We start from the raw sequence: 19,417 nt of genomic DNA, 5'->3' as shown, positions 1-19,417 counted from the left end.
TCATCAAAGAGCCAGCAGGAGGCGATCAAGGCTCACATTAGCCAAGCCGTAAGATGGAGCGTCATGTGCACTTCACTACCATGTCCTTGACCCCTTGACCCCTCGAACGGTAAGAACCTTTCTCAGTCATGTTAAAGAGTACCTGAACATTCCCATACACCCAAAATAAATGGTGATTAAAAAATAAAGGTCCTGATTTGAACCATAACTTTGTTGCCTGTTTGAAATAAAGTCCCTTATTTGAAGTTGCACTCTTCTTTCACACTAACTCTCTGCCTCTAGGGACACTGGTGAGGGAAAAAAAAGTATCCAAAACAGAAATAGATTCAGCTCATCTGTTGTTGTTATGAACCATACCCTTGAAATATAAGCTCAAGTTCAAGGTAAACAGTTAGGAACTCAACTCAACTTCTGTGATGTACCTTTAGAAACAGATCATTGTCAGACATGGTTCTGCAAGTAACTGAATGGTGATGCATCATCTAAAATGTTCTTACCTGGTAACAGTTAAAATAGGTCTGTCTGCCTAATATAAGTCAATTCTTGTGAACTTCATCAAACTACATTCACTTCCTTATTGGTTGACCTTACCATCACTATCATCAACTTAGCTCCTCGCTATGTTCATTTCCTGATAATGTGAAACATAGAGAGAACAAAGGGGCAGGTTTACATACTATTTTAAATTATTTCAAATACTTTAACTGGGCTTGATTAAGCTTGCATGGCGCGATGGAACCAATAGGATAGTAGGAAAAGTGCAAACTCCGCCCATCTGGCACTCCAAGCAGGCTAAAGTAAACAAAGCAAGCTCAAAGTATAAAAAAAGATTTCAAGTAGTATTTGAACCCAGGTATGGAGAGAACATGGGGGTTGAGCAGTGAATTGTAGTTGCAAACTAAGAACCATCAGACACAGCTCAACCCAGCTGCAAGTTTGTAAGTACCCGACCCTGAATGCTCTTTTGAAGGTATGCCACAACCCAGCACAACCCAGCACAACCCAGCATGTGTCAGACCTGCCCCTGCTTCAACCAACTGACACCCAGCATGTGTCAGACCTGCCCCTGCTTCAACCAACTGACACCTCACTCCCCCTGCTTTCATTCTTTGTCTGAGAAAATTATATTCTGGTTAGGGGAAACGTTCCTTATTAAAATGCCTCTTGATGACTGACAGGTCGTTTAAGTTGACCCCTGTCTGTCTGTCTGTCTGTCTCTGTCTGAATGCTGGTCTGTCTGTCTGTCTGTCTCTGTCTGTCTGCTGGTCTGCCTGTCTGTCTGTTGGTCTGCCTGTCTTTCTGTCTGTCTGTCTGCTGGTCTGCCTGTCTGTCTGTTGGTCTGCCTGTCTTTCTGTCTGTCTGCTGGTCTGCCTGTCTGTCTGTTGGTCTGCCTTCGTGTCTGTTGGTCGGTCTGCCTGTCTTTCTGTCTGTCTGTCTGCTGGTCTGCCTGTCTATCTGTTGGTCTGTCTTCCTGTCTGTTGGTCGGTCTGCCTTTCTACCTGTCTGTCTATCTCTGTCTCTGTCTCTGTCTCTCTCTTTATGTCTCTCTCTTTCTCGCTGTCTCTTTCTCTCTGTCTCTCTTTCGTTCCTCATAACAGATAGTTTTGTATGGTCGTTCAGAGATCACTATGGCAACATCCACAGCAGATGTCTGTCTGTGTGTGGTGGTGCCGTGGAAATGTGTTATAGTAGTTGCAATAGTGCACAACTTCCTGTTAATTAGGTTTATATTTAAACATGCAAATATTCAAATATGTTTTGCCTTGCTGGCCCTCAAAACTTAGCATTTGTATTGTTGCAAATGTAATTTTTTGGGCTGGAGAAGGGTTTCAAATAGTTTTCAACAAATCGATTTGAGCTTCAATACACTAAATGGCACAAAATGGACACCCAAACTTTAAAACAGCGACCAGATACCCATAATGTAGTGCATCTTTCAACCCAGTTGGTCTAAACCATGCACGACTGAGCACGCCCCCATCCACATTGATGGGGCTTAGTGGAGGAGGTAGAGAGCTTCAAGTTCGTTCCTCTGTGTCCACATCACTAAGGAATCTCTGTCTCTCTGTGTCTCTCTCTGTGTCTCTCTCTGTGTCTCTCTCTCTCTCTCTGTGTGTCTCTCTCTCTGTGTCTCTCTCTCTGTGTCTCTCTCTCTGTGTCTCTCTCTCTCTCTCTGTGTCTCTCTCTCTCTGTGTCTCTCTCTCTCTCTCTCTCTCTCTGTGTCTCTCTCTCTCTCTCTCTCTCTCTCTCTCTCTCTCTCTCTCTCTCTCTCTCTCTCTCTCTCTCTCTCTCTCTCTCAACTGCTTGGCATCCGACCGCAAGGCGCTACAGAGGGTAGTGCGTACGGCCCAGTACATCACTGGGGCCAAGCTTCCTGCCATCCAGGACCTCTATACCAGGCAGTGTCAAAGGAAGGCCCTAAAAATTGTCAAAAACTCCAGCCACCCAAGTCATAAACTGCTCTCTCTGCTACCTCATGGCAAGTGGTACCGATGCACAAGTCTGGAACCAACAGGACACTGAAAAGCTTCTACCCCCCAAGCCATAAGACTGCTAAATAGTTAGTCTGGGTAGCTATTGGTTAACTATTTAACTATCTGCATTGACCCTTTTTGCACTAACTCTTTTGACTCATCATATATGCTGCTGTTACTGTTTATTATCTATCCTGTTGCCTAGTCATTTTATCTCTACCTATATGTACATATCTACCTCAATTACCTCGTACCCCTGCACATGGACTCGGTACTTGTACCCCGTGTATATTCAAGTGATAATGCCCGAGAAGCAGGTTGTTGGATATATTGGCACGGGCGTTATTAGGCCGGATACGAAGTCAAGGGCCGACAAACCGTGCCAATATATCCAACAAACACCGGCTTCGAGGGCATTATCACTTTTATACAACGGGTTACCAACATATTCAAATAATGATTGACATATTTTCAGTAAAAACTTTATTTTTATTAATTTATTCGTCCTATTTCATCCTTACACAAGATATAGTCCCGACACAAATCTAGGGTTGCTAGAGACTCGACCCAGTCGTTCAGTCTTTTTGTTCTGTATCTATAGATGCGACCCAGTCGTTCGTTCTAAATGTTCCATTGCCATACTGGCTGGCTACGTTCTTCTCCCTTGCTTGGTATCTAGCCAACTACGGCTAATTTACAGTCACGTCAAAAAGTGCAGCCAGAATAACAGCAAAGTAGCTGCATTTGCATTTGTTTAAGCGGTTTTCTAGTTAGAATTATTCGGACACATCCATAACAATGAGCTTATGATGCGCGTCTTTGCCTGGCAGAGAAAATGTGCTCGCTTGTCAGGACACTGTTCAGACAAAAGAAAGACAATCCATGACATTCATTTGAGCTGATTTTAATAAATGAAACCATACATTCTCTTTGTTATCCACCACAGCTGAAAAAGCTATAGCTACTTATTGTATGTCACATTTATCTGTACATTCCCCTGGATGGTGCATTGGTTGAAATATCTGTCGGAGCCTGTTCTACTACTTCTGCTGCATTGCTTCAGCCTTTTGGGTGTTGATGGTGCTGCAGTGTTCTCTTTGTTTTCTGACAGGATGTTGCTCCATCTTTTTCTGTCTGTCAGTGACGGACGCCAGTAGCTATGGAGCGAACCTTCTCACCGATGCCCACTCACTGCTTCTAAAGCAGCATGGGCCAGTTTCTGGACCGTCGTTGGTCCTGTGATTTGTGTATACATGTCGTTGTTCCCGCTGCCCTGCTGATCTTCGGTAGAAGTGCTGCCAAGATAGTTCACGTCCATCGGCTCTGACGTGTCCCAGATCGAGTCCCAGATACACTCTCCTCTCCTTGGGTGGAGATAAAATGCAAGGGCGTTCTCTATTATAGCCATCTCTTTTTCCCATTCATCCATACTCATGCCGTCGAAAAGATCAAAAATAAATGTTCCACTCATCCATTTTAGTTTTCGCAACAAAGTATCGATTTAGCCAGTCAACTGAGAAAAAGGTTTGTGTGTTGCCATGACAACCAGCTCAATTTGCTGTCTGTCTCGTTCGGACACATTCATTTTATATGGGACGGTGGAGATCGCAATTCAATATTGAAACAATATTGAAAAAGTCGGAGAGACAAACAGCAAGGTTTATACAAATGTCTGCTGTTGAAAACCAAACGCTAGTGTAAAAGAAATGGGAGATAATGTCTAGATGAATTTTATAGTGGACATTAAGTTTATACATTTCCTGGCAGGGCTGATGTGACAGTGGATTGCGCAGTGAGATGGAACAGAGTAAATAGGCATTTCAACGTCATAGATTTAGCCGGTGGTAACTTGTGAAATAGACACCGGCTGGAAGGCGGTTTTAACCAATCAGCATTCAGGATTAGACCCACCCGTGGTATATAACCAAGTTATCGTTACTCATTGTGTATTTATTCCTCCTGTTATTATCTTTATATTATTATTATTTTTCTCTCTGCATTGTTGGGAAGGCCCGTAAGTAAGCATTTCACTGTTGTTTATGAAGCATGTGACAAATAATATTTGATTTGATTTGACCATGAACCTCTCCATCTGGGTTCTATAAGTGCTTTACAGAGCAGTTAACCCCCAAAATTGCTCCAGGACCATTACAATATGACTGACCCTGTGCTTCTTTCAGCCTGTGTGTGTGTGTGTTACCTCGGGGGGTTGATGGGAGAAGAGTAAAAGACAGATGGATAACCATCATGCTATTCTTTCCTCCAACATGGATGGCCTACCTTGAGGATGAAGCAGAAGTCTGTGGGTGCTTTGTATTTCTGTTTGTAATCAGTGGTGGTGTAGATGTTGACTTTGTCAAACTGAGTGAAGCACGCCAGGTCCCTGGATGTCTGCCAAGGGAGAAAAACACGAGAAAACCTGGATATGTAGACTTAAGTCAAATTCAGTTCATATGGGTCATATTACTGGAGATGCAGTAAGTTAGTAAGGATTTCCTACAGTAGTGTTTTAGTGGGAAATGTCCCAACATGAATGAATGTGTGGAATGTGGACTTCCACACTAATTGTTTATTACTGGTTTACCTCAGTTCTATGTAGAAACAACAAGTGTAAGTCTCTGTAAAAGTTCATAAATGGCCTGTATGCTGTATATCAAAAATACTTTCTATGTTTGGACAAGATGTTTATTGGACTTGCTGTGAAATCGATTTGATGGTCATTACGTCACTTCCTTTACCTTTGTCTTTCCTTTAGGCACATAGTATATCCCAGAAGCCCTGAGCAGGAAGTAGCGACGTTTCCACGATTTCTTCCCGTCCTCCTTCAGAAACAGCAGCCCCTCCAGGTCTGGGACGATGACAGAAGGCCCCTCAAAGTTTTCCTGGATTCAGACGTTTAAAATAAGGTGTGTGGAAGTGTTCGAGGGTATGTATAAACCTGATTTTCTATAGAGGAAGGAGAACTCCTTCAACAATATATTGGTACAGTGAATGTGTTTACCGTATAGGCTACAGAGTCCACTATAGGTGTGTTTGTGATGATAACTCACCTTTAGCAGAAGTCCCTTATGGCTTTCTTTTATCTCATTCAGAAATTGTTTGTCTTTTTTCCATAGGTAGAATATCTTGGAGGTGCAAAGACAATGTCAGCACAGGGATCTCAGTAATATAGCTAAAACACAGTGCTTGGTTGCCAGTTTGTCTACTATAACCAACTCTTTTGTTTTGCTAAAAAGTTGGCAAAAAATAGAGACAGATGTAGCAACCATGCAACACGCCATGAGCTCAATTCACTGTTAAATTAGAAAGCACAGTTCACTGTTTTGTGTGAACTCTGGGCCATGTTCATAAGGGGCATGCAACAGTAAACATTTTAAAACATTTTGCAACAGAAAACAAAAATGAACATTTCTTATTGGTGAGGTCCAGGTAGTTTCTCCCTGTTTCAGTTAATGTTATTCCGTTTGGTGCCGAATCAATACTTCCCAGGTCTCTACTGTACTCACCTGGGGGTCTTTGAAGAAGAGATATTTGTTAGGTCTCAGAAGGAAAAGGATTTGGTTTTCACTGTCTCGTGTCCATGCAGAAAGAGGCTCCACTAGATATTCATGGTCCTCAAATCCCCTTTCTGTTTTGAGAAAAAAATAGGAGCTTCATTGCTTTATGAAAATGATGTACATTCATCATACAATATCATATCTAAAATCACACCTCAAATACTTTGACTGCACTTGATTGAGCTTGCTTGGTGCAATGGAACCAATGGAAGAGTCCAAAAAAGTGCAAACCCGACCCAACTGGCACTTCAGCCAGGCTCAATCAAATGCTCAAAGTATTCGACAGAAACAAATACAATTTGAACCCAGGTCTGGTGTACGTGAGTCTCACCAGTCTGCAGCTCGGGGTTGGTCTCGCACAGGCTCCAGTCCACGCTGCAGTCGCAGTGGGTCTTCTCAAACAGATTATCCAGCACGTCCCTCACCGTCTGTCTCTCGTCCACCATCAGTGTCTTGGAGCTGCCATCGCTCATCATCACCTTGATCACCAACTAGAAGGTTGTACATAGGAACAACCGTAGAAATATAAAGTGCTTATTGGGGACACTCAATATGGCCACCGGCCCACCCATTCACAGAACATTGACTTGAATGGGGATAGCCATTCTAGTAACTATATTTCTATGGGAAGATCACCTCACAATGATTACTAGAGTGATGTGTATCTACACTCCCCTACGTATGTATTTGGACATTGAAGCTAACATTTTAAATGTGGCTCTATTCTCCGGCATTTTGGATTTGAGATCAAATGTTTCATAGAACAGAATGTCACCTTTAATTCGAGTGTTTAACGTTTAGAAATGAAAGCACTTTAAGTACCTAGTCCCCCCCCATTTTAAGACGTCATAAGTATTTGGACAGATTTCACTTATAGTGTAAAGAAGTCAAAAGTTTAGTATTTGGCCCCATATCCCTGGCACACAATGACTACATCAAGCTTGTGACTTTACAAACTTGTTGGATGCATTTACCGCTTGTTTTGATTGTGTTTCGGATGATGTTTTGCCCAATAGGACGTGAAATGAAAGGTTACATTCTGGATTGTTGCCTCATATGAAACATTTGATCTCAAATCCAAAATGGTGGAGTATAGAGTTGTTATTTACAATTTTAGCATCACTGTCCAAATACATATGGAGGGGAGTGTATATAGCGTTTTCCTCCAACCCACAGTGCTATACATGATATAGGGGTAGCTCAACTCCTCACAAAGTGAGGCTGTTATAGCTGGTTTAGTGAAAGTAACCCAATATACCTTCTTAACTTTGGCTTCTTTTAGCTTCTTCAGAGCCAGCTTGATTTTGTCGGCTTTGGCTTGTGCTTCAGCTTCTCCCTGGAAAAATGAAGGTATCATTTTTAATTAAAAGAGCAAGAGTGTGAAGAAATGCTACCGTTTACTGTATATTGGAAGTAAATAGCTACAAAAACAAAAAGGTTAAGATGCCTTGATATACAGAAATCGAAATAACTGCAGAACTCAAGGGCCTGCTGTTGTGTACCCCTGCATTTATAACATAAATAGTTATGTGTTCTTGCCTGAGACCTGAAGACTTACATTAGCTCCCCTGGCTAACGCCTAGGCTTTAGCTCAGAGGGCTAACACAGTCTTGTGGCGTGCAGGAAACCAGGGTCCAAACCCCAGTCAGTCACAGGATACAGTATATCTATTGGAAGTTACCGCTAGCTGTGGTTTGGAGGGTTCAGGTGGGAGAGAGGATGAGGAGGAGGATGCCAGCGATGACATTTGGGACAAGGGGACATTTTGTTGTGGGGTGGAGTAGTCAGACTGCTGTGTGTGGACATGTCCCGTCTTGGCTGCATTCAGTGTCTCCTCTGTCTCCGCCAAATCTGACCCCAGATCAGCCATCAGAGCGTCCAGGTCATGATCCTCTAGCTCATTTAGAGATTCTACCAGAGAGGAATATGGAAATTAGGGGGCAGGGTTTATCTGATCAAATAGGGATGCGGGTAAGCGTGATAACACAACTACTTCCCTTCTTATGAATACTTTTACCAGTCTAACTCATGTACTAGTCAAAAGTGCTTAGTAAGGTTGCTATCGGCAAGCAGGGCTTGAAATACATTTACAGTATGTCATATGCATCAACTCTAAAGATAACATTTCCACTGTTTGCTGACCTAGTGTTGCATGTGTTTCTCACCGTTCAAATCTGCGAACCCAATAGAGAAGTTGCTTTCTCTCTGCGAGCTGCTGGATGACGTTTCTGGGGGATCCTTTTCATACCCAAAACTCTGTCAAGAAAAAGGTTTCAGATGAAGTTTGCATACAGATATTTTAGGACATGAACAGATAGGAACTGTATGTTTTATATACACTATTAGAAAATAGGGTTCCAAAAGGGTTCTTCGGCTATCCTCATAGGATAACCCTTTTTTGGTTCCAGGTTGAACCCTTTTTGGTTCCAGGTTGAACCCTTTTTGGTTCCAGGTAGAACCCTCTGTGGAAAGGGTTCTACGTGGAACTCAAAAGGGTTCTACCTGGAACCAAAAAGGGTTCTTCAAAGGGTTCTCCTATGGCGAAGTTTTAAATAGCACCTTTGTTTCTAAGAGTGTAGAGAACACTCCAACAATGTTTGCAGCATTTGTAAGTTAATTCAAAGAGAACCCTCCAGAAAAACATTCTGTTTTTTATTTTCTTCACGGACGTCCTGGGAACCACGCTTATAAGGTGTGTGGAACACAGTCAGAATTCAGACCTTATACTTTTTATGTCAAATAAAAAAATTAAAAAGAAGAAAGCAAAACTTCTGCACTAAGGCAATGATGTGATTTCATACGGAAACGGATTATTAAAGCTGCAATGCAATGTTTTCATAAACATCCCCAGCAGGCAACTCCAGTAATCATATACTGTCTCTTAAACAGTCTATAGAACCGGGCGACCTGCCGACCTGCATATGATCTCCCCTGCCACACAACTGAAACCTGATGAACGTAGAGAGAAACATATGTTTTCACGTTCAAAGCCATGCTCAATGAAACTTTTAGACCTTTGAGTACATGGGGTAGAAAAATCCTGGATGGATTCTGAGGTCTGATTAGCCTGAATGCTCCCAGGCAGTAACCCAAATGATGTATAAATCCAATCATGGCCGTAATTTAATTATATTTGATCCTCTTAAAATTCAGGAAGAATGATTATTCAAATAAAACAGTTTTTCTTCCTAATTTGGATAAGACTCTGTAGACAGTGACATAATATTTGTGGCTCTCCAATAGGATGACTATTGACCCATTCCGCAGTGTTCGATTTTAATGTAACACCATTTAGGACCACTCCTGAACTTAGAGCTACAATCATTAAAGGGGAAGATCCATATTTTACGACTTGACGTTAGATGGTCCCTCACCCTGAAAGTAGTCTATGGGCCAGGAGAAACCGTAATCCATGTTTTAAACAGCCACTACAAACTTCAGCTAACTTTATCCACCGCTAGCAGCTTAAAAATCTATGGAAGTGATATGGCAGCGTCAAACCCGATTTTGAGTTAATTCGGTCATGATTTTTTATTTTGATTCCTTTGTTGCCCCTATCACTTTCATTGATGTTTAGCTAGCGGTGGCTTAAGTTAGCTGAAGTTTGTAATGGCTGTTTAAAGAAAACCAAGCCATGGATTACAGTTTCTCCTGGCCCATAGACTACTTACACAAGGTGAGGAACCATCTAACGTTAAGTTGTAAAATACTGAAATGTCCCTTTAAGAGGAGTTCAATGCACATAGGCCTGAGCCAGACTTCTATTTGTGTCAAATGTTTCGTCTGGCAAGCCAGATACATAATAGTGTAATGGAGGGCCAAAGTGCTTGAGGACGCCTCGCCACTATGACCTTAAAATGAGTGGCTTGCGTCCATTACTCAAACCAGATGATGTTACTTCATTTCTCATTATTCACTTTCACTTTATTCAATTTATTTGACAGGGACAGTGTACAATAATCACCATCTCCTCTAAATGTGCCAGAATTAGCCAAAAGGCACATTTCTAGCTGTAGTCCCTGGGTTACACCACTACACGGCTGAGTCTCAACAATAAAATAATTTAACACAGCTGCTGACCTACATCTGGTTTGTCAATTTCTGGTAGAACACTTCTCTGTTCTGATGAATCATGGGAAGTGTAGTTTTATGGGTAAGAGTGGTCCCAGTGAGAACTTACCTGTGTTAGGAGGTCCATCTCTCCCAGCAGGTCAGTGAACATGGCGTCTATATCATCCATCTGTTACAGAGAACAAGCAGCCGTCGTTTAGACAAGAAGGCCATCAATGAGCCCTACCAGTGTAGACTGCTGAGGGGAAGATGGCTCATTATAATGGCTGGAACGGCGTGAATGGAATGGCATCGAACACATGGAAACCATGTGTTCCATGTATTTGATACCATTCCACCAATTCTGCTCCAGACATTACCATGAGCCCATCCTCCCCAAGTAAGGTTCCTCCAACCTCCTGTGAGCCCTACACACATAAACATGACATCATTGCGGTTGACATTAACACCAAGGACCATAATAGCTCAGTTGGTAGAGCATGGCGCTTGCAACACCAGGGTTGTGGGTTTGTTTCCTACGGGGGGGGGCCAGTATGAAAATGTATGCACTCACTAACTGTAAGTCGCTCTGGATAAGAGTGTCTGCTAAATGACTAAAATGTAAATTATTGTGACAGATAGAGAATAGGCCTACTCACCCAAAGCCACTTCAACTCGTAAAATCATAATTAAATGATATGTGTTTCCTAACCTTGAATGCAGTCTATGGACAAAGAAAGGCTGTAATCCTATCCTTGGCTTTTGCTGCCACCAACTGCTAATATTAGCACTTTGCTAACTGAAAAAACAATGTAAGTCAATGGTCCCCAGTTAGCATGTTTTAAATGTCCTGCCCATAGTACCACAGTGACTCTACAATGTGACGGCTCAAAGTGCTACAATGTTGCTTGGACACATTTTAATTAGAGGCTTCCAGACAATATCTCAATATCCAATCATTTCTGTGTAACAATTAAGAACCTTTACTGTGATTGTTTTCAATTAAAATGGTCAAAAAGAAACAAAGCTAGCGTCTTAGGAAAGAGCAATTTCTCAAGCAAGAATTTTGCTAGGACTGTCTGGGAGTGGTCTGAGTGGGGAGGGGGAAACTGAAAACTAGCTGTTATTGGTTTGGAACTCTCTTTCTTATTGGTCTATTAACTAATTTACCGCCTGGTGATGTCACCAGGCAAGCCAAAACTCCATCCCAGCAAAACAGGCTGAAATTTTAGGCTGTCTTTTCAAAAAGCTCTTACACTAAAAGGGAATTATCATAATTTTCACAATTTCACAGTATTATTCAAATCAAATCACATTTTATTGGTCACATGCGCCGAATACAACAGGTGTAGACTTTACCGTGAAATGCTTACTTACGAGCCCTTAACCAACAATGCAGAGTTAAAAAGTAAGACAAATATTTGCTAAATAAAAAAAGAAATCGTAACACAATAAAATAACAATAACGAGGCTATATACAAGGGGTACCAGTACCGAGGCAATGTGCAGGGGTACGAGGTAGTTGAGATAATTGAGTTAATACAGCATGTACATGTAGATAGGGGTAAAAGTGACTAGGCAATCAGGATAGATAATAAACAGAGTAGCAGCAGTGTATGTGAAGAGTGTGAAAGTGTGTCGATGTGTGAGTGTGTGTGTGGCGTCAATATTCATGTGTGTGAGTGTGTGTGTGTGTGTGTGTGTGTTGGAGTGTCAGTGTAGTGTGTGTGAGTGTGTTGGAGTGTCAGTGTAGTATGTGTGAGTGTGTTGGAGTGTCAGTGTAGCATGTGTGAGTGTGTGGGTAGAGTCTAGTGCGTGTGCATAGAGCAAGAGAGTCATTGCAAAGAAATTAAGATACAAAAATAAATAATAAAGGGAGTCAATGTAATTAGTCTGGGCCATTTATAAATAGTAGCCATTTGATTAACTGTTCAGCAGTCTGATTAATGCCTTGGGGGGTAGAAGCTGTTCAGCAGTCTGATTAATGCCTTGGGGGGTAGAAGCTGTTCAGCAGTCTGATTAATGCCTTGGGGGGTAGAAGCTGTTCAGCAGTCTGATTAATGCCTTGGGGGGTAGAAGCTGTTCAGCAGTCTGATTAATGCCTTGGGGGGTAGAAGCTGTTCAGCAGTCTGATTAATGCCTTGGGGGGTAGAAGCTGTTCAGCAGTCTGATTAATGCCTTGGGGGGTAGAAGCTGTTCAGCAGTCTGATTAATGCCTTGGGGGGTAGAAGCTGTTCAGCAGTCTGATTAATGCCTTGGGGGGTAGAAGCTGTTCAGAAGCCTTTTGGTCCCAGACTTGGGGCTCCAGTACCGCTTGCCGTGCGGTAGCAGAGAGAACAGTCTATGACTTGGGTGGCTGGAGTCTTTGACAATTTTCTAATCAAATCAAATCAAATTGTATTTGTCACATACACGTGTTTAGCAGATGTTATAGCGGGTGTAGCGAAATGCTTGTGCTTCTAGCTCAGTGCAGTAATAATCTAACAAGTAATATCTAAAAATTTCACAACATATACCCAATACACACAAATCTAAATAAGCAATGGAAATAAGAATATATACATATATGGAAGAGCAATAACAGAGCGGCATGGACTAAGATACAGTAGAATAGTATAGAATGCAGTATATCCATATGAGATGAGGAATGCAAGATATGTAAACATGATTAAAGTGGCTAGTGTTCCATTTCTTAAAGTGGCCAGTGATTTCTAGTCTACGTCTATATGCAGCAGCCTCTAATGTGCTAGTGATGGCTGTTTAACAGTCTGATGGCCTTGAGATAGAAGCTGTCTTTCAGTCTACTGACCTCGCCTTCTGGATGATAGCGGGGTGAACTGGCAGTGGCTCGGGTGGTTGATGTCCTTGATGATCTTTTTGGCCTTCGTGTGACATCGGGTGCTGTAGGTGTCCTGGAGGGCGGGTAGTTTGCCCCTGGTAATGAATTGGACAGACCGCACCACCCTCTGGAGAGCCCTGCAGTTGCGGGCGGTGCAGTTTCCTTGCCAGGCGGTGACACAGCCCGACAGGATGCTCTCAATTGTGCATCTGTAAAAGTTTGTGAGGGTTTTAGGTGCCAAGCCAAATTTCTTCAGCCTCCTGAGGTTGAAGAGGCTCTGTTGCGTCTTCTTCACCACACTGTCTGTGTGGGTGGACCATTTCAGTTTGTCAGTGAAAGGGCCTTCCTCTGACACCGCCTGGTATAGAGGTCCTGGATGGCAGGAAGTTCGGCCCCAGTGATGTACTGGGCCGTACGCACTACCCTCTGTAGCGCATTGTGGTCGGATGCAAAGCAGTTGCCATACCAAGTGATGATGCAGCCAGTCAAGATGCTCTCAATGGTGCAGCTGTATAACCTTTTGAGGATCTAAGGGCCCATGCCAAATCTTTTCAGCCTCCTGAGGGGGACGAGGCATTGTTGTGGCCTCTTCACGACTGTGTTGGTGTGTTTGGACCATGATAGGTCCTTAGTGACGTGGACACAGAGGAACTTGAAGCTCACGACCCTCTCCACTACAGCCCTGTCGATGTGAATGGGGGCGTGTTCGGCCCTCCGTTTCCTGTAGTCCACGATAAACTCCTTTGCCTTGCCCATGTTGAGGGAGAGGTTGTTGTCCTGGCACCACATTGCCAGGTCTCTGACCTCCTCCCTATAGGCTGTCTCATCGTCGTCAGTGATCAGGCCTAACACTGTTGTGTCGTCGGCAACTTAATGATGGTGTTGGAGTCGTGCCCGGCCACACAGTCATGGGTGAACAGGGAGTACCGGAGGGGACTGAGCACACACCCCTGAGGGGCCCCTGTGTTGAAGGTCAGCATGGCGGATGTGTTGTTACCTACCCTTGCTACCTGGGGCGGCCCGTCAGGAAGTCCAGGATCCAGTTGCAGAGGGAGGTGTTCAGTCCCAGGCTCCTTAGCTTAGTGATGACCTTGGAGGGCACTATGGTGTTGAACGCTGAGCTGTAGTCAATGAACAGCATTCTCACGTAGGTGTTCCTTTTGTCCAGGTGGGAAAGGGCAGTTTTGCAGAGTGCAAAAGAGACTGCGTCATCTGTGGATTTGTTGGGGCGGTATGCGAATTGGAGTGGGTCCAGGGTTTCTGGGATGGTGTTGATGTGAGCCATGACTTTCAAAGCATTTCACGGCTACAGATGTGAGTCATACGCGGCGGTAGTCATTTAGAAAGGTTACCTTGGCATTCTTGGGCACAGGGACTATGGTGGTTTGCTTGAAACATGTTGGTATTACAGACTGGGTCAGGGAGTGAAGACACTTACACAGTACATGTCCTGGTAATCTGTCTGTGAATGTTAACCTGTTTAAAGGTCTTACTCACATCGGCTACGGAGCACGTGATCACACAGTCGTCCGGATCAGCTGGTGCTCTCACACATGGTTCAGTGTTGCTTGCCTCGAAGCTGGTTGAGAGAATGCCAAGAGTGTGCAAAGCTGTCATCAAGGCAAAGGGTGGCTATTTGAAGAATCTCAAATAATATAAAATATATTTTGATTTGTTTAACACTTTTTTGGTTACTACATGATTCCATATGTGTTATTTCATAGTTTTGATGTCTTCACTATTATTCTACAATGTAGAACATAGTAAAAATAAAGAAAAACCCTTGAATGAGTAGGTGTTCTTAAACTTTTGACCGGTAGTGTACATCACATAAGACTGAAATATAACAAAACTGTTTGACATAGAAACACCGGATTTTCGGCAGCTTTTTTATTTTATTTTATTAAATATGAAATTATGAAAAATATTAATAACATTGCACACATGAGGCCACTAGGTAATTTGACTGTAGGAAATGTCTACCCGGTCTCCTACCCTTCATCTACACTGATTGAAGTGGATTTAACAAGTGACATCAATAAGGGATTATAGATTTCACCTGGATTCATCTGGTCAGTCTATGTCATGGAAAGAGCAGGTGTCCTTAATGTTTTGTATACTCAGTGTATATATATAAAACACAGGAAAATCCCATTGTTGACTGCACTGGGCCTTTAAGACAGAGGGCTATGCTGCACAATAAATGATCCCATAAGCAAAGTCTGATGCTCTTTGAGAGAGGCCTGTTCAGCTTAGCTACTGAGTTAGTCCATATGGAGAATGGGGAGTGTTTAATGCCAACGTTAGGTAAAAAATGCACCAGTACATGTGTAGCAGGCAGCTCTGGCCAAATAGATCATCTCTCCAAGGATGTTGTTTAGATAGGAGCACCGTCTCGCCAACATTGAGAGGCCTTCTACAACCATAACTCGTATGAACATCAAAATAACATAAGTATACCATATGTAGGGACATATTGAGGTTCCATAGTATGGAGTAAGGAATACATTTGAACCAAGTTCTGTTCGTTACTTTATGGTCCAGATTAGAACTTAAGTAAATATACAGTAACTTTCTTTCACTCTCTGGGTTCTTGTCCAGCCAGCATAGCTAACGCCTGTATAGTTAAACTCTATTCTGTTTTGCCAGACTAGTAAACAGACCATCCATTAAGTTGTAATGAGGAACAGGGAAAGGGGTGGGTGAATGGGGTAGGTATTGTTTCCATATGAAAGTAAAAAATGCTTGATGTAAACAAAGTGGTTTTTTTCTGGATCCTGATTCTGCTATATTTTGCCTGACAGGACCTCTGGGTTTTTAATGGGGGTGGAAATAACAAACTTGGCATTGTGACATATCGGGGGCTTGGAGACAACATGCTCCTCTCATGCCACTCAACTCAATCCATCCTGTTCTACCCATGGTCTCCCATTTTGTATCCCCGACCCCAGGCAATTGAACACAGCTTAGGGACGAAGTGTCTAGTGCGCAAGACTACACGTTTAGCTACTTCTCAAAAAAACTATGTTCACCTTTGACAAAGGCCCATACATCCACCCACCCAGCCAGCCAGCCACCCACCCAGCCAGCCAGCCAGCCAGCCACCCAGCCACCCACCCACCCACCCATCCACCCACCCACCCACCCATCCACCCACCCACCCACCCAGCCACCCACCCAGCCAGCCACCCACCCAGCCACCCACACAGACATAGACGTTCCACATCATTTTTCGTAGCTGTCTATACCACTACAAACCAATGCTGGCACTAAGACCGAACTCAATGAGCTAGCAAAGAGGCTGCTTTCAGCTGCCACTGTGGTATGTGGGTATGTTACTTCTGCATTGACACATTAAGTGACACACTAAACAACAGACAGACAGACAAACAGACAGACAGAAAGGCCAACGCCTTATCATCAACAATGATTTATTGTGCAGAGAGAGAGAGATACAGTGCTTTTTGATAGTGACTGTAGGCTACATATGTTGAACGTTCTTGTGGTCAAATGCTCCCTCTGTTTTATAATTGAATACATAAGCAATTACTGGCTGCTGCTGCTGTAGGAAGACATGTGTTCGCTTTAAATGGGCAATCTGGGATTCAAAGTCTATCGTTAATTATAAGTCCAAAAGGGATGTACCAATCCCAGATTGCCTCTTTAACCAACGCTGATGTGTATGTTCAAGTATTTAACCCTAAACGGACCAATGGGCTGTATTTGTGATAGTAATGTACTGCAGTAGCACATCACAATTTCAGCATGACATGAAAATAATACAAATATGAGCAAATTCAACATCGCATTAAGAGCGACCACATCATTATCTTTGACAGTACCATGAAGAAGCATTAAAACCTCAAACCTTAAACCTTGAAAGAGTGTAATTCTAGACCGTGGGATAACATAACAGACGATGACGCTACAAGTAAAGCATCTGTTTACAGACGTATTAAGGAAGCAAAGTCATCAAAGTATCAAAGGACATACATTTAAAAGATAAACAGGATCCTGTCAAAAACTACCATAGCGCTTACCTTTTGTAGTCGAATGATCTCCTGGGTTACTCTCCAGTCATAGAGTCAATGTTAGATATTGTATCTGTAGTTCTTGCGCCTTGCACACGTGGGGTTGAACTGGAACCTGTATGAATACTGAGACTGACTGATAGGGGCTCTGTTTCCTGTTCTATGCGGAAGTTGACCTTCACACTGTCACAAGACTCAGGAAAGGGCTTGGTACTGTATCTAAGCATGAGGTGGCTTTCTCTCCTAGTCTCCTCTCCTTAATCTGCACTGGTCTGAAGATGCACGATAGGTTAAAACAAAACGTTGGAAGCTTACTGTGAATTTGCTTGGGCCTGTCCAGATTTAAGGGAGGAAGGTTTAATCGAAGATTTAATTTTACTGTAGGCGTGATTTTATACATGTTTTTATAACTGTGTCATAAAGTTTATATGGACTCTGTTCACAGTTTAAAATCAGGCATACATTGGTGTTAATGTTACAAGGAATGATACTGAATGCATCAGAGGCCATCAAATAACATCAAAAGATGTAGCCTAAAGGGTTTGTCAGGGGTCAAAGTTCACAACAGTTCATCGGTTTACGGAGTAGACGTCAAAACACACGTGTGGTCCTGATAGCAATTCCTAATTAGGCTGAAAAAGACCATATATAGGAGTATTCCTGTACACAGTCCTCTTTTACTCCACAGTCATCAGAGTAAATTATGTGCTTGTGGTGGTTCCATTATTAAAGCCTGTGATATTTTTCATGAAAGCAAGCAAGCGGAGGAAACGTTCAACCACGGTTGAATTTCAAATGGAGGCTCATGCTTTTAACCAAAGCCACATGGCAGAGGGAGGATGAGGGAAATGGAGAGGTTGTAAAGTATACATAAAAGAGGGCAGATTTATTTTTTACGATTCTTTAGATTTGTATTTTAAAGTCTGTCGCTACGCACTTAATGTTAGAGAGGAGATCAAAGCTGCCATTCGCCCCTCAAAGCTGCCATTCGCCCCTCAAAGCTGCCATTCGCCCCTCAAAGCTGCCATTCGCCCCTTGAGTAAATTTGATAATACTTAATTTTGGGGTCTGAAACATATACCGCCCCCTGTCGAAGTCTCAAATTATTTTTTGCTTTGGAATCAAGCTAATTAAAAATTATGATTAAAAATAGAAGAAGAAATAGCAAAGAGACATTGTAAATCAAACATTAACTTGTGCTTTCATAATTAAGAGTAACTAACAGTACCTTTTGATTGATTTAATTTATTTCACAATTAATTAAAAACTAGACAGCCATACATAATTTTGTGTTTTGAGTTTTTGACCTTACAAACTAACTCACAGTGGGTAACACAATTGGAGGCATGGGCGGATTGGCCATCTGACAATTCTGGCAAATGCCAGATGGGCCGAACCATCTTTTTTTGGGGGTGGGCTGGTCGAAACGGAAAGGTGGTGCCGAAAAAGTTAGAGCGACAAAAAAAAAAAGGCTCTTGAGGCAGACGCTGATAAATGTGTGAAATGAACAGACGTATTTTCTAAAAGTTCTGGTTCTGCTGGTTCGAGTGCTGTGACTGTGTCTGTGCGGAGAAATGATGTTAGGCTTAGCACCGACAAATCAGCTTCTGCTACAGAAGACAGTGTAGGGAGAAAACTGAAAAAGACACACACACTAACCAGGTTTCCATCCAACCTTTCTATGTGAGGAAAGTACATGTTGGAATTTTCTTTTAACGCCAGGCCTGATGGAAACAGAACATGTGTCTGTAAACTTCACAAATGTCGACAAAACAAAATATGCTAGACAAAGTGGGATCTTTTTGTGTCTGTAAAATGTATTATGCGAGAAATGTCGGTGAAATGCTTTTATGCGCAAATATTGATGCAATAACCATCATATCGAAGTAAACTTGGAGTCACGCGATGTTGTGTGGTCCTCCCATTACGACTTGTCGGGAAAGCATGCAGTTTATTAGGCTACAGATGAAATAAGTTATGATGAACTTCACAGGGTGGTGAAAGTGCAAGGTGATGAGCTTGATGCTCCTTTCCAATAAATATCGAGGGTCTTATTTTGTCCATAATAATCTAATCATGTACAGTGAGGGAAAAAAGTATTTGATCCCCTGCTGATTTTAATGGTAGGTTTATTTGAACCGTGAGAGACAGAATAACAACAAAAAAATAAAGAAAAACGGATGTCAAAAATGTTATAAATTGATTTGCATTTTAATGAGGGAAATAAGTATTTGACCCCCTCTCAATCAGAAAGATTTCTGGCTCCCAGGTGTCTTTTATACAGGTAACAAGCTGAGATTAGGAGCACACTCTTAAAGGGAGTGCTCCTAATCTCAGCTTGTTACCTGTATAAAAGACACCTGTCCAAAGAAAGCAATCAATCAATCAGATTCCAAACTCTCCACCATGGCCAAGACCAACGAGCTCTCCAAGGATGTCAGGGACAAGATTGTAGACCTACACAAG

General features: G+C 42.5%; 1 protein-coding gene across 2 annotated transcripts in view; it reads right to left on the bottom strand.

The window, feature by feature from the left end:
- LOC121580613 (amyloid beta A4 precursor protein-binding family B member 1-interacting protein) overlaps positions 1-17,074 on the bottom strand; it is an 18,892-nt gene extending 1,818 nt beyond the window's left edge. The window contains exons 1-11 of one of the 2 annotated variants that reach the window (XM_041895584.2): positions 16,961-17,074; positions 10,212-10,271; positions 8,197-8,287; positions 7,713-7,942; positions 7,290-7,367; positions 6,363-6,522; positions 5,981-6,102; positions 5,525-5,599; positions 5,213-5,356; positions 4,755-4,865; positions 3,363-3,838 (exon numbers count right to left, since the gene is read on the bottom strand). In XM_041895584.2, the coding sequence (XP_041751518.2) occupies positions 3,632-3,838; positions 4,755-4,865; positions 5,213-5,356; positions 5,525-5,599; positions 5,981-6,102; positions 6,363-6,522; positions 7,290-7,367; positions 7,713-7,942; positions 8,197-8,287; positions 10,212-10,271 (1,278 nt within the window). In that variant the 5' untranslated portion in view covers positions 16,961-17,074 and the 3' untranslated portion in view covers positions 3,363-3,631. Of the gene's footprint in view, positions 1-3,362; positions 3,839-4,754; positions 4,866-5,212; positions 5,357-5,524; positions 5,600-5,980; positions 6,103-6,362; positions 6,523-7,289; positions 7,368-7,712; positions 7,943-8,196; positions 8,288-10,211; positions 10,272-16,960 lie in introns of those variants that run through there. The other variant, XM_041895583.1, reaches the window with a different exon arrangement.
- Positions 17,075-19,417: the final 2,343 nt, after the last annotated feature.

Source organism: Coregonus clupeaformis, chromosome 14, assembly GCF_020615455.1.
Source record: "Coregonus clupeaformis isolate EN_2021a chromosome 14, ASM2061545v1, whole genome shotgun sequence".
Lineage (NCBI taxonomy): Eukaryota > Metazoa > Chordata > Actinopteri > Salmoniformes > Salmonidae > Coregonus > Coregonus clupeaformis.
The sequence above is the reverse complement of the archived record's forward strand: the minus strand, read 5'-3'. Positions and strand labels throughout refer to the sequence as shown.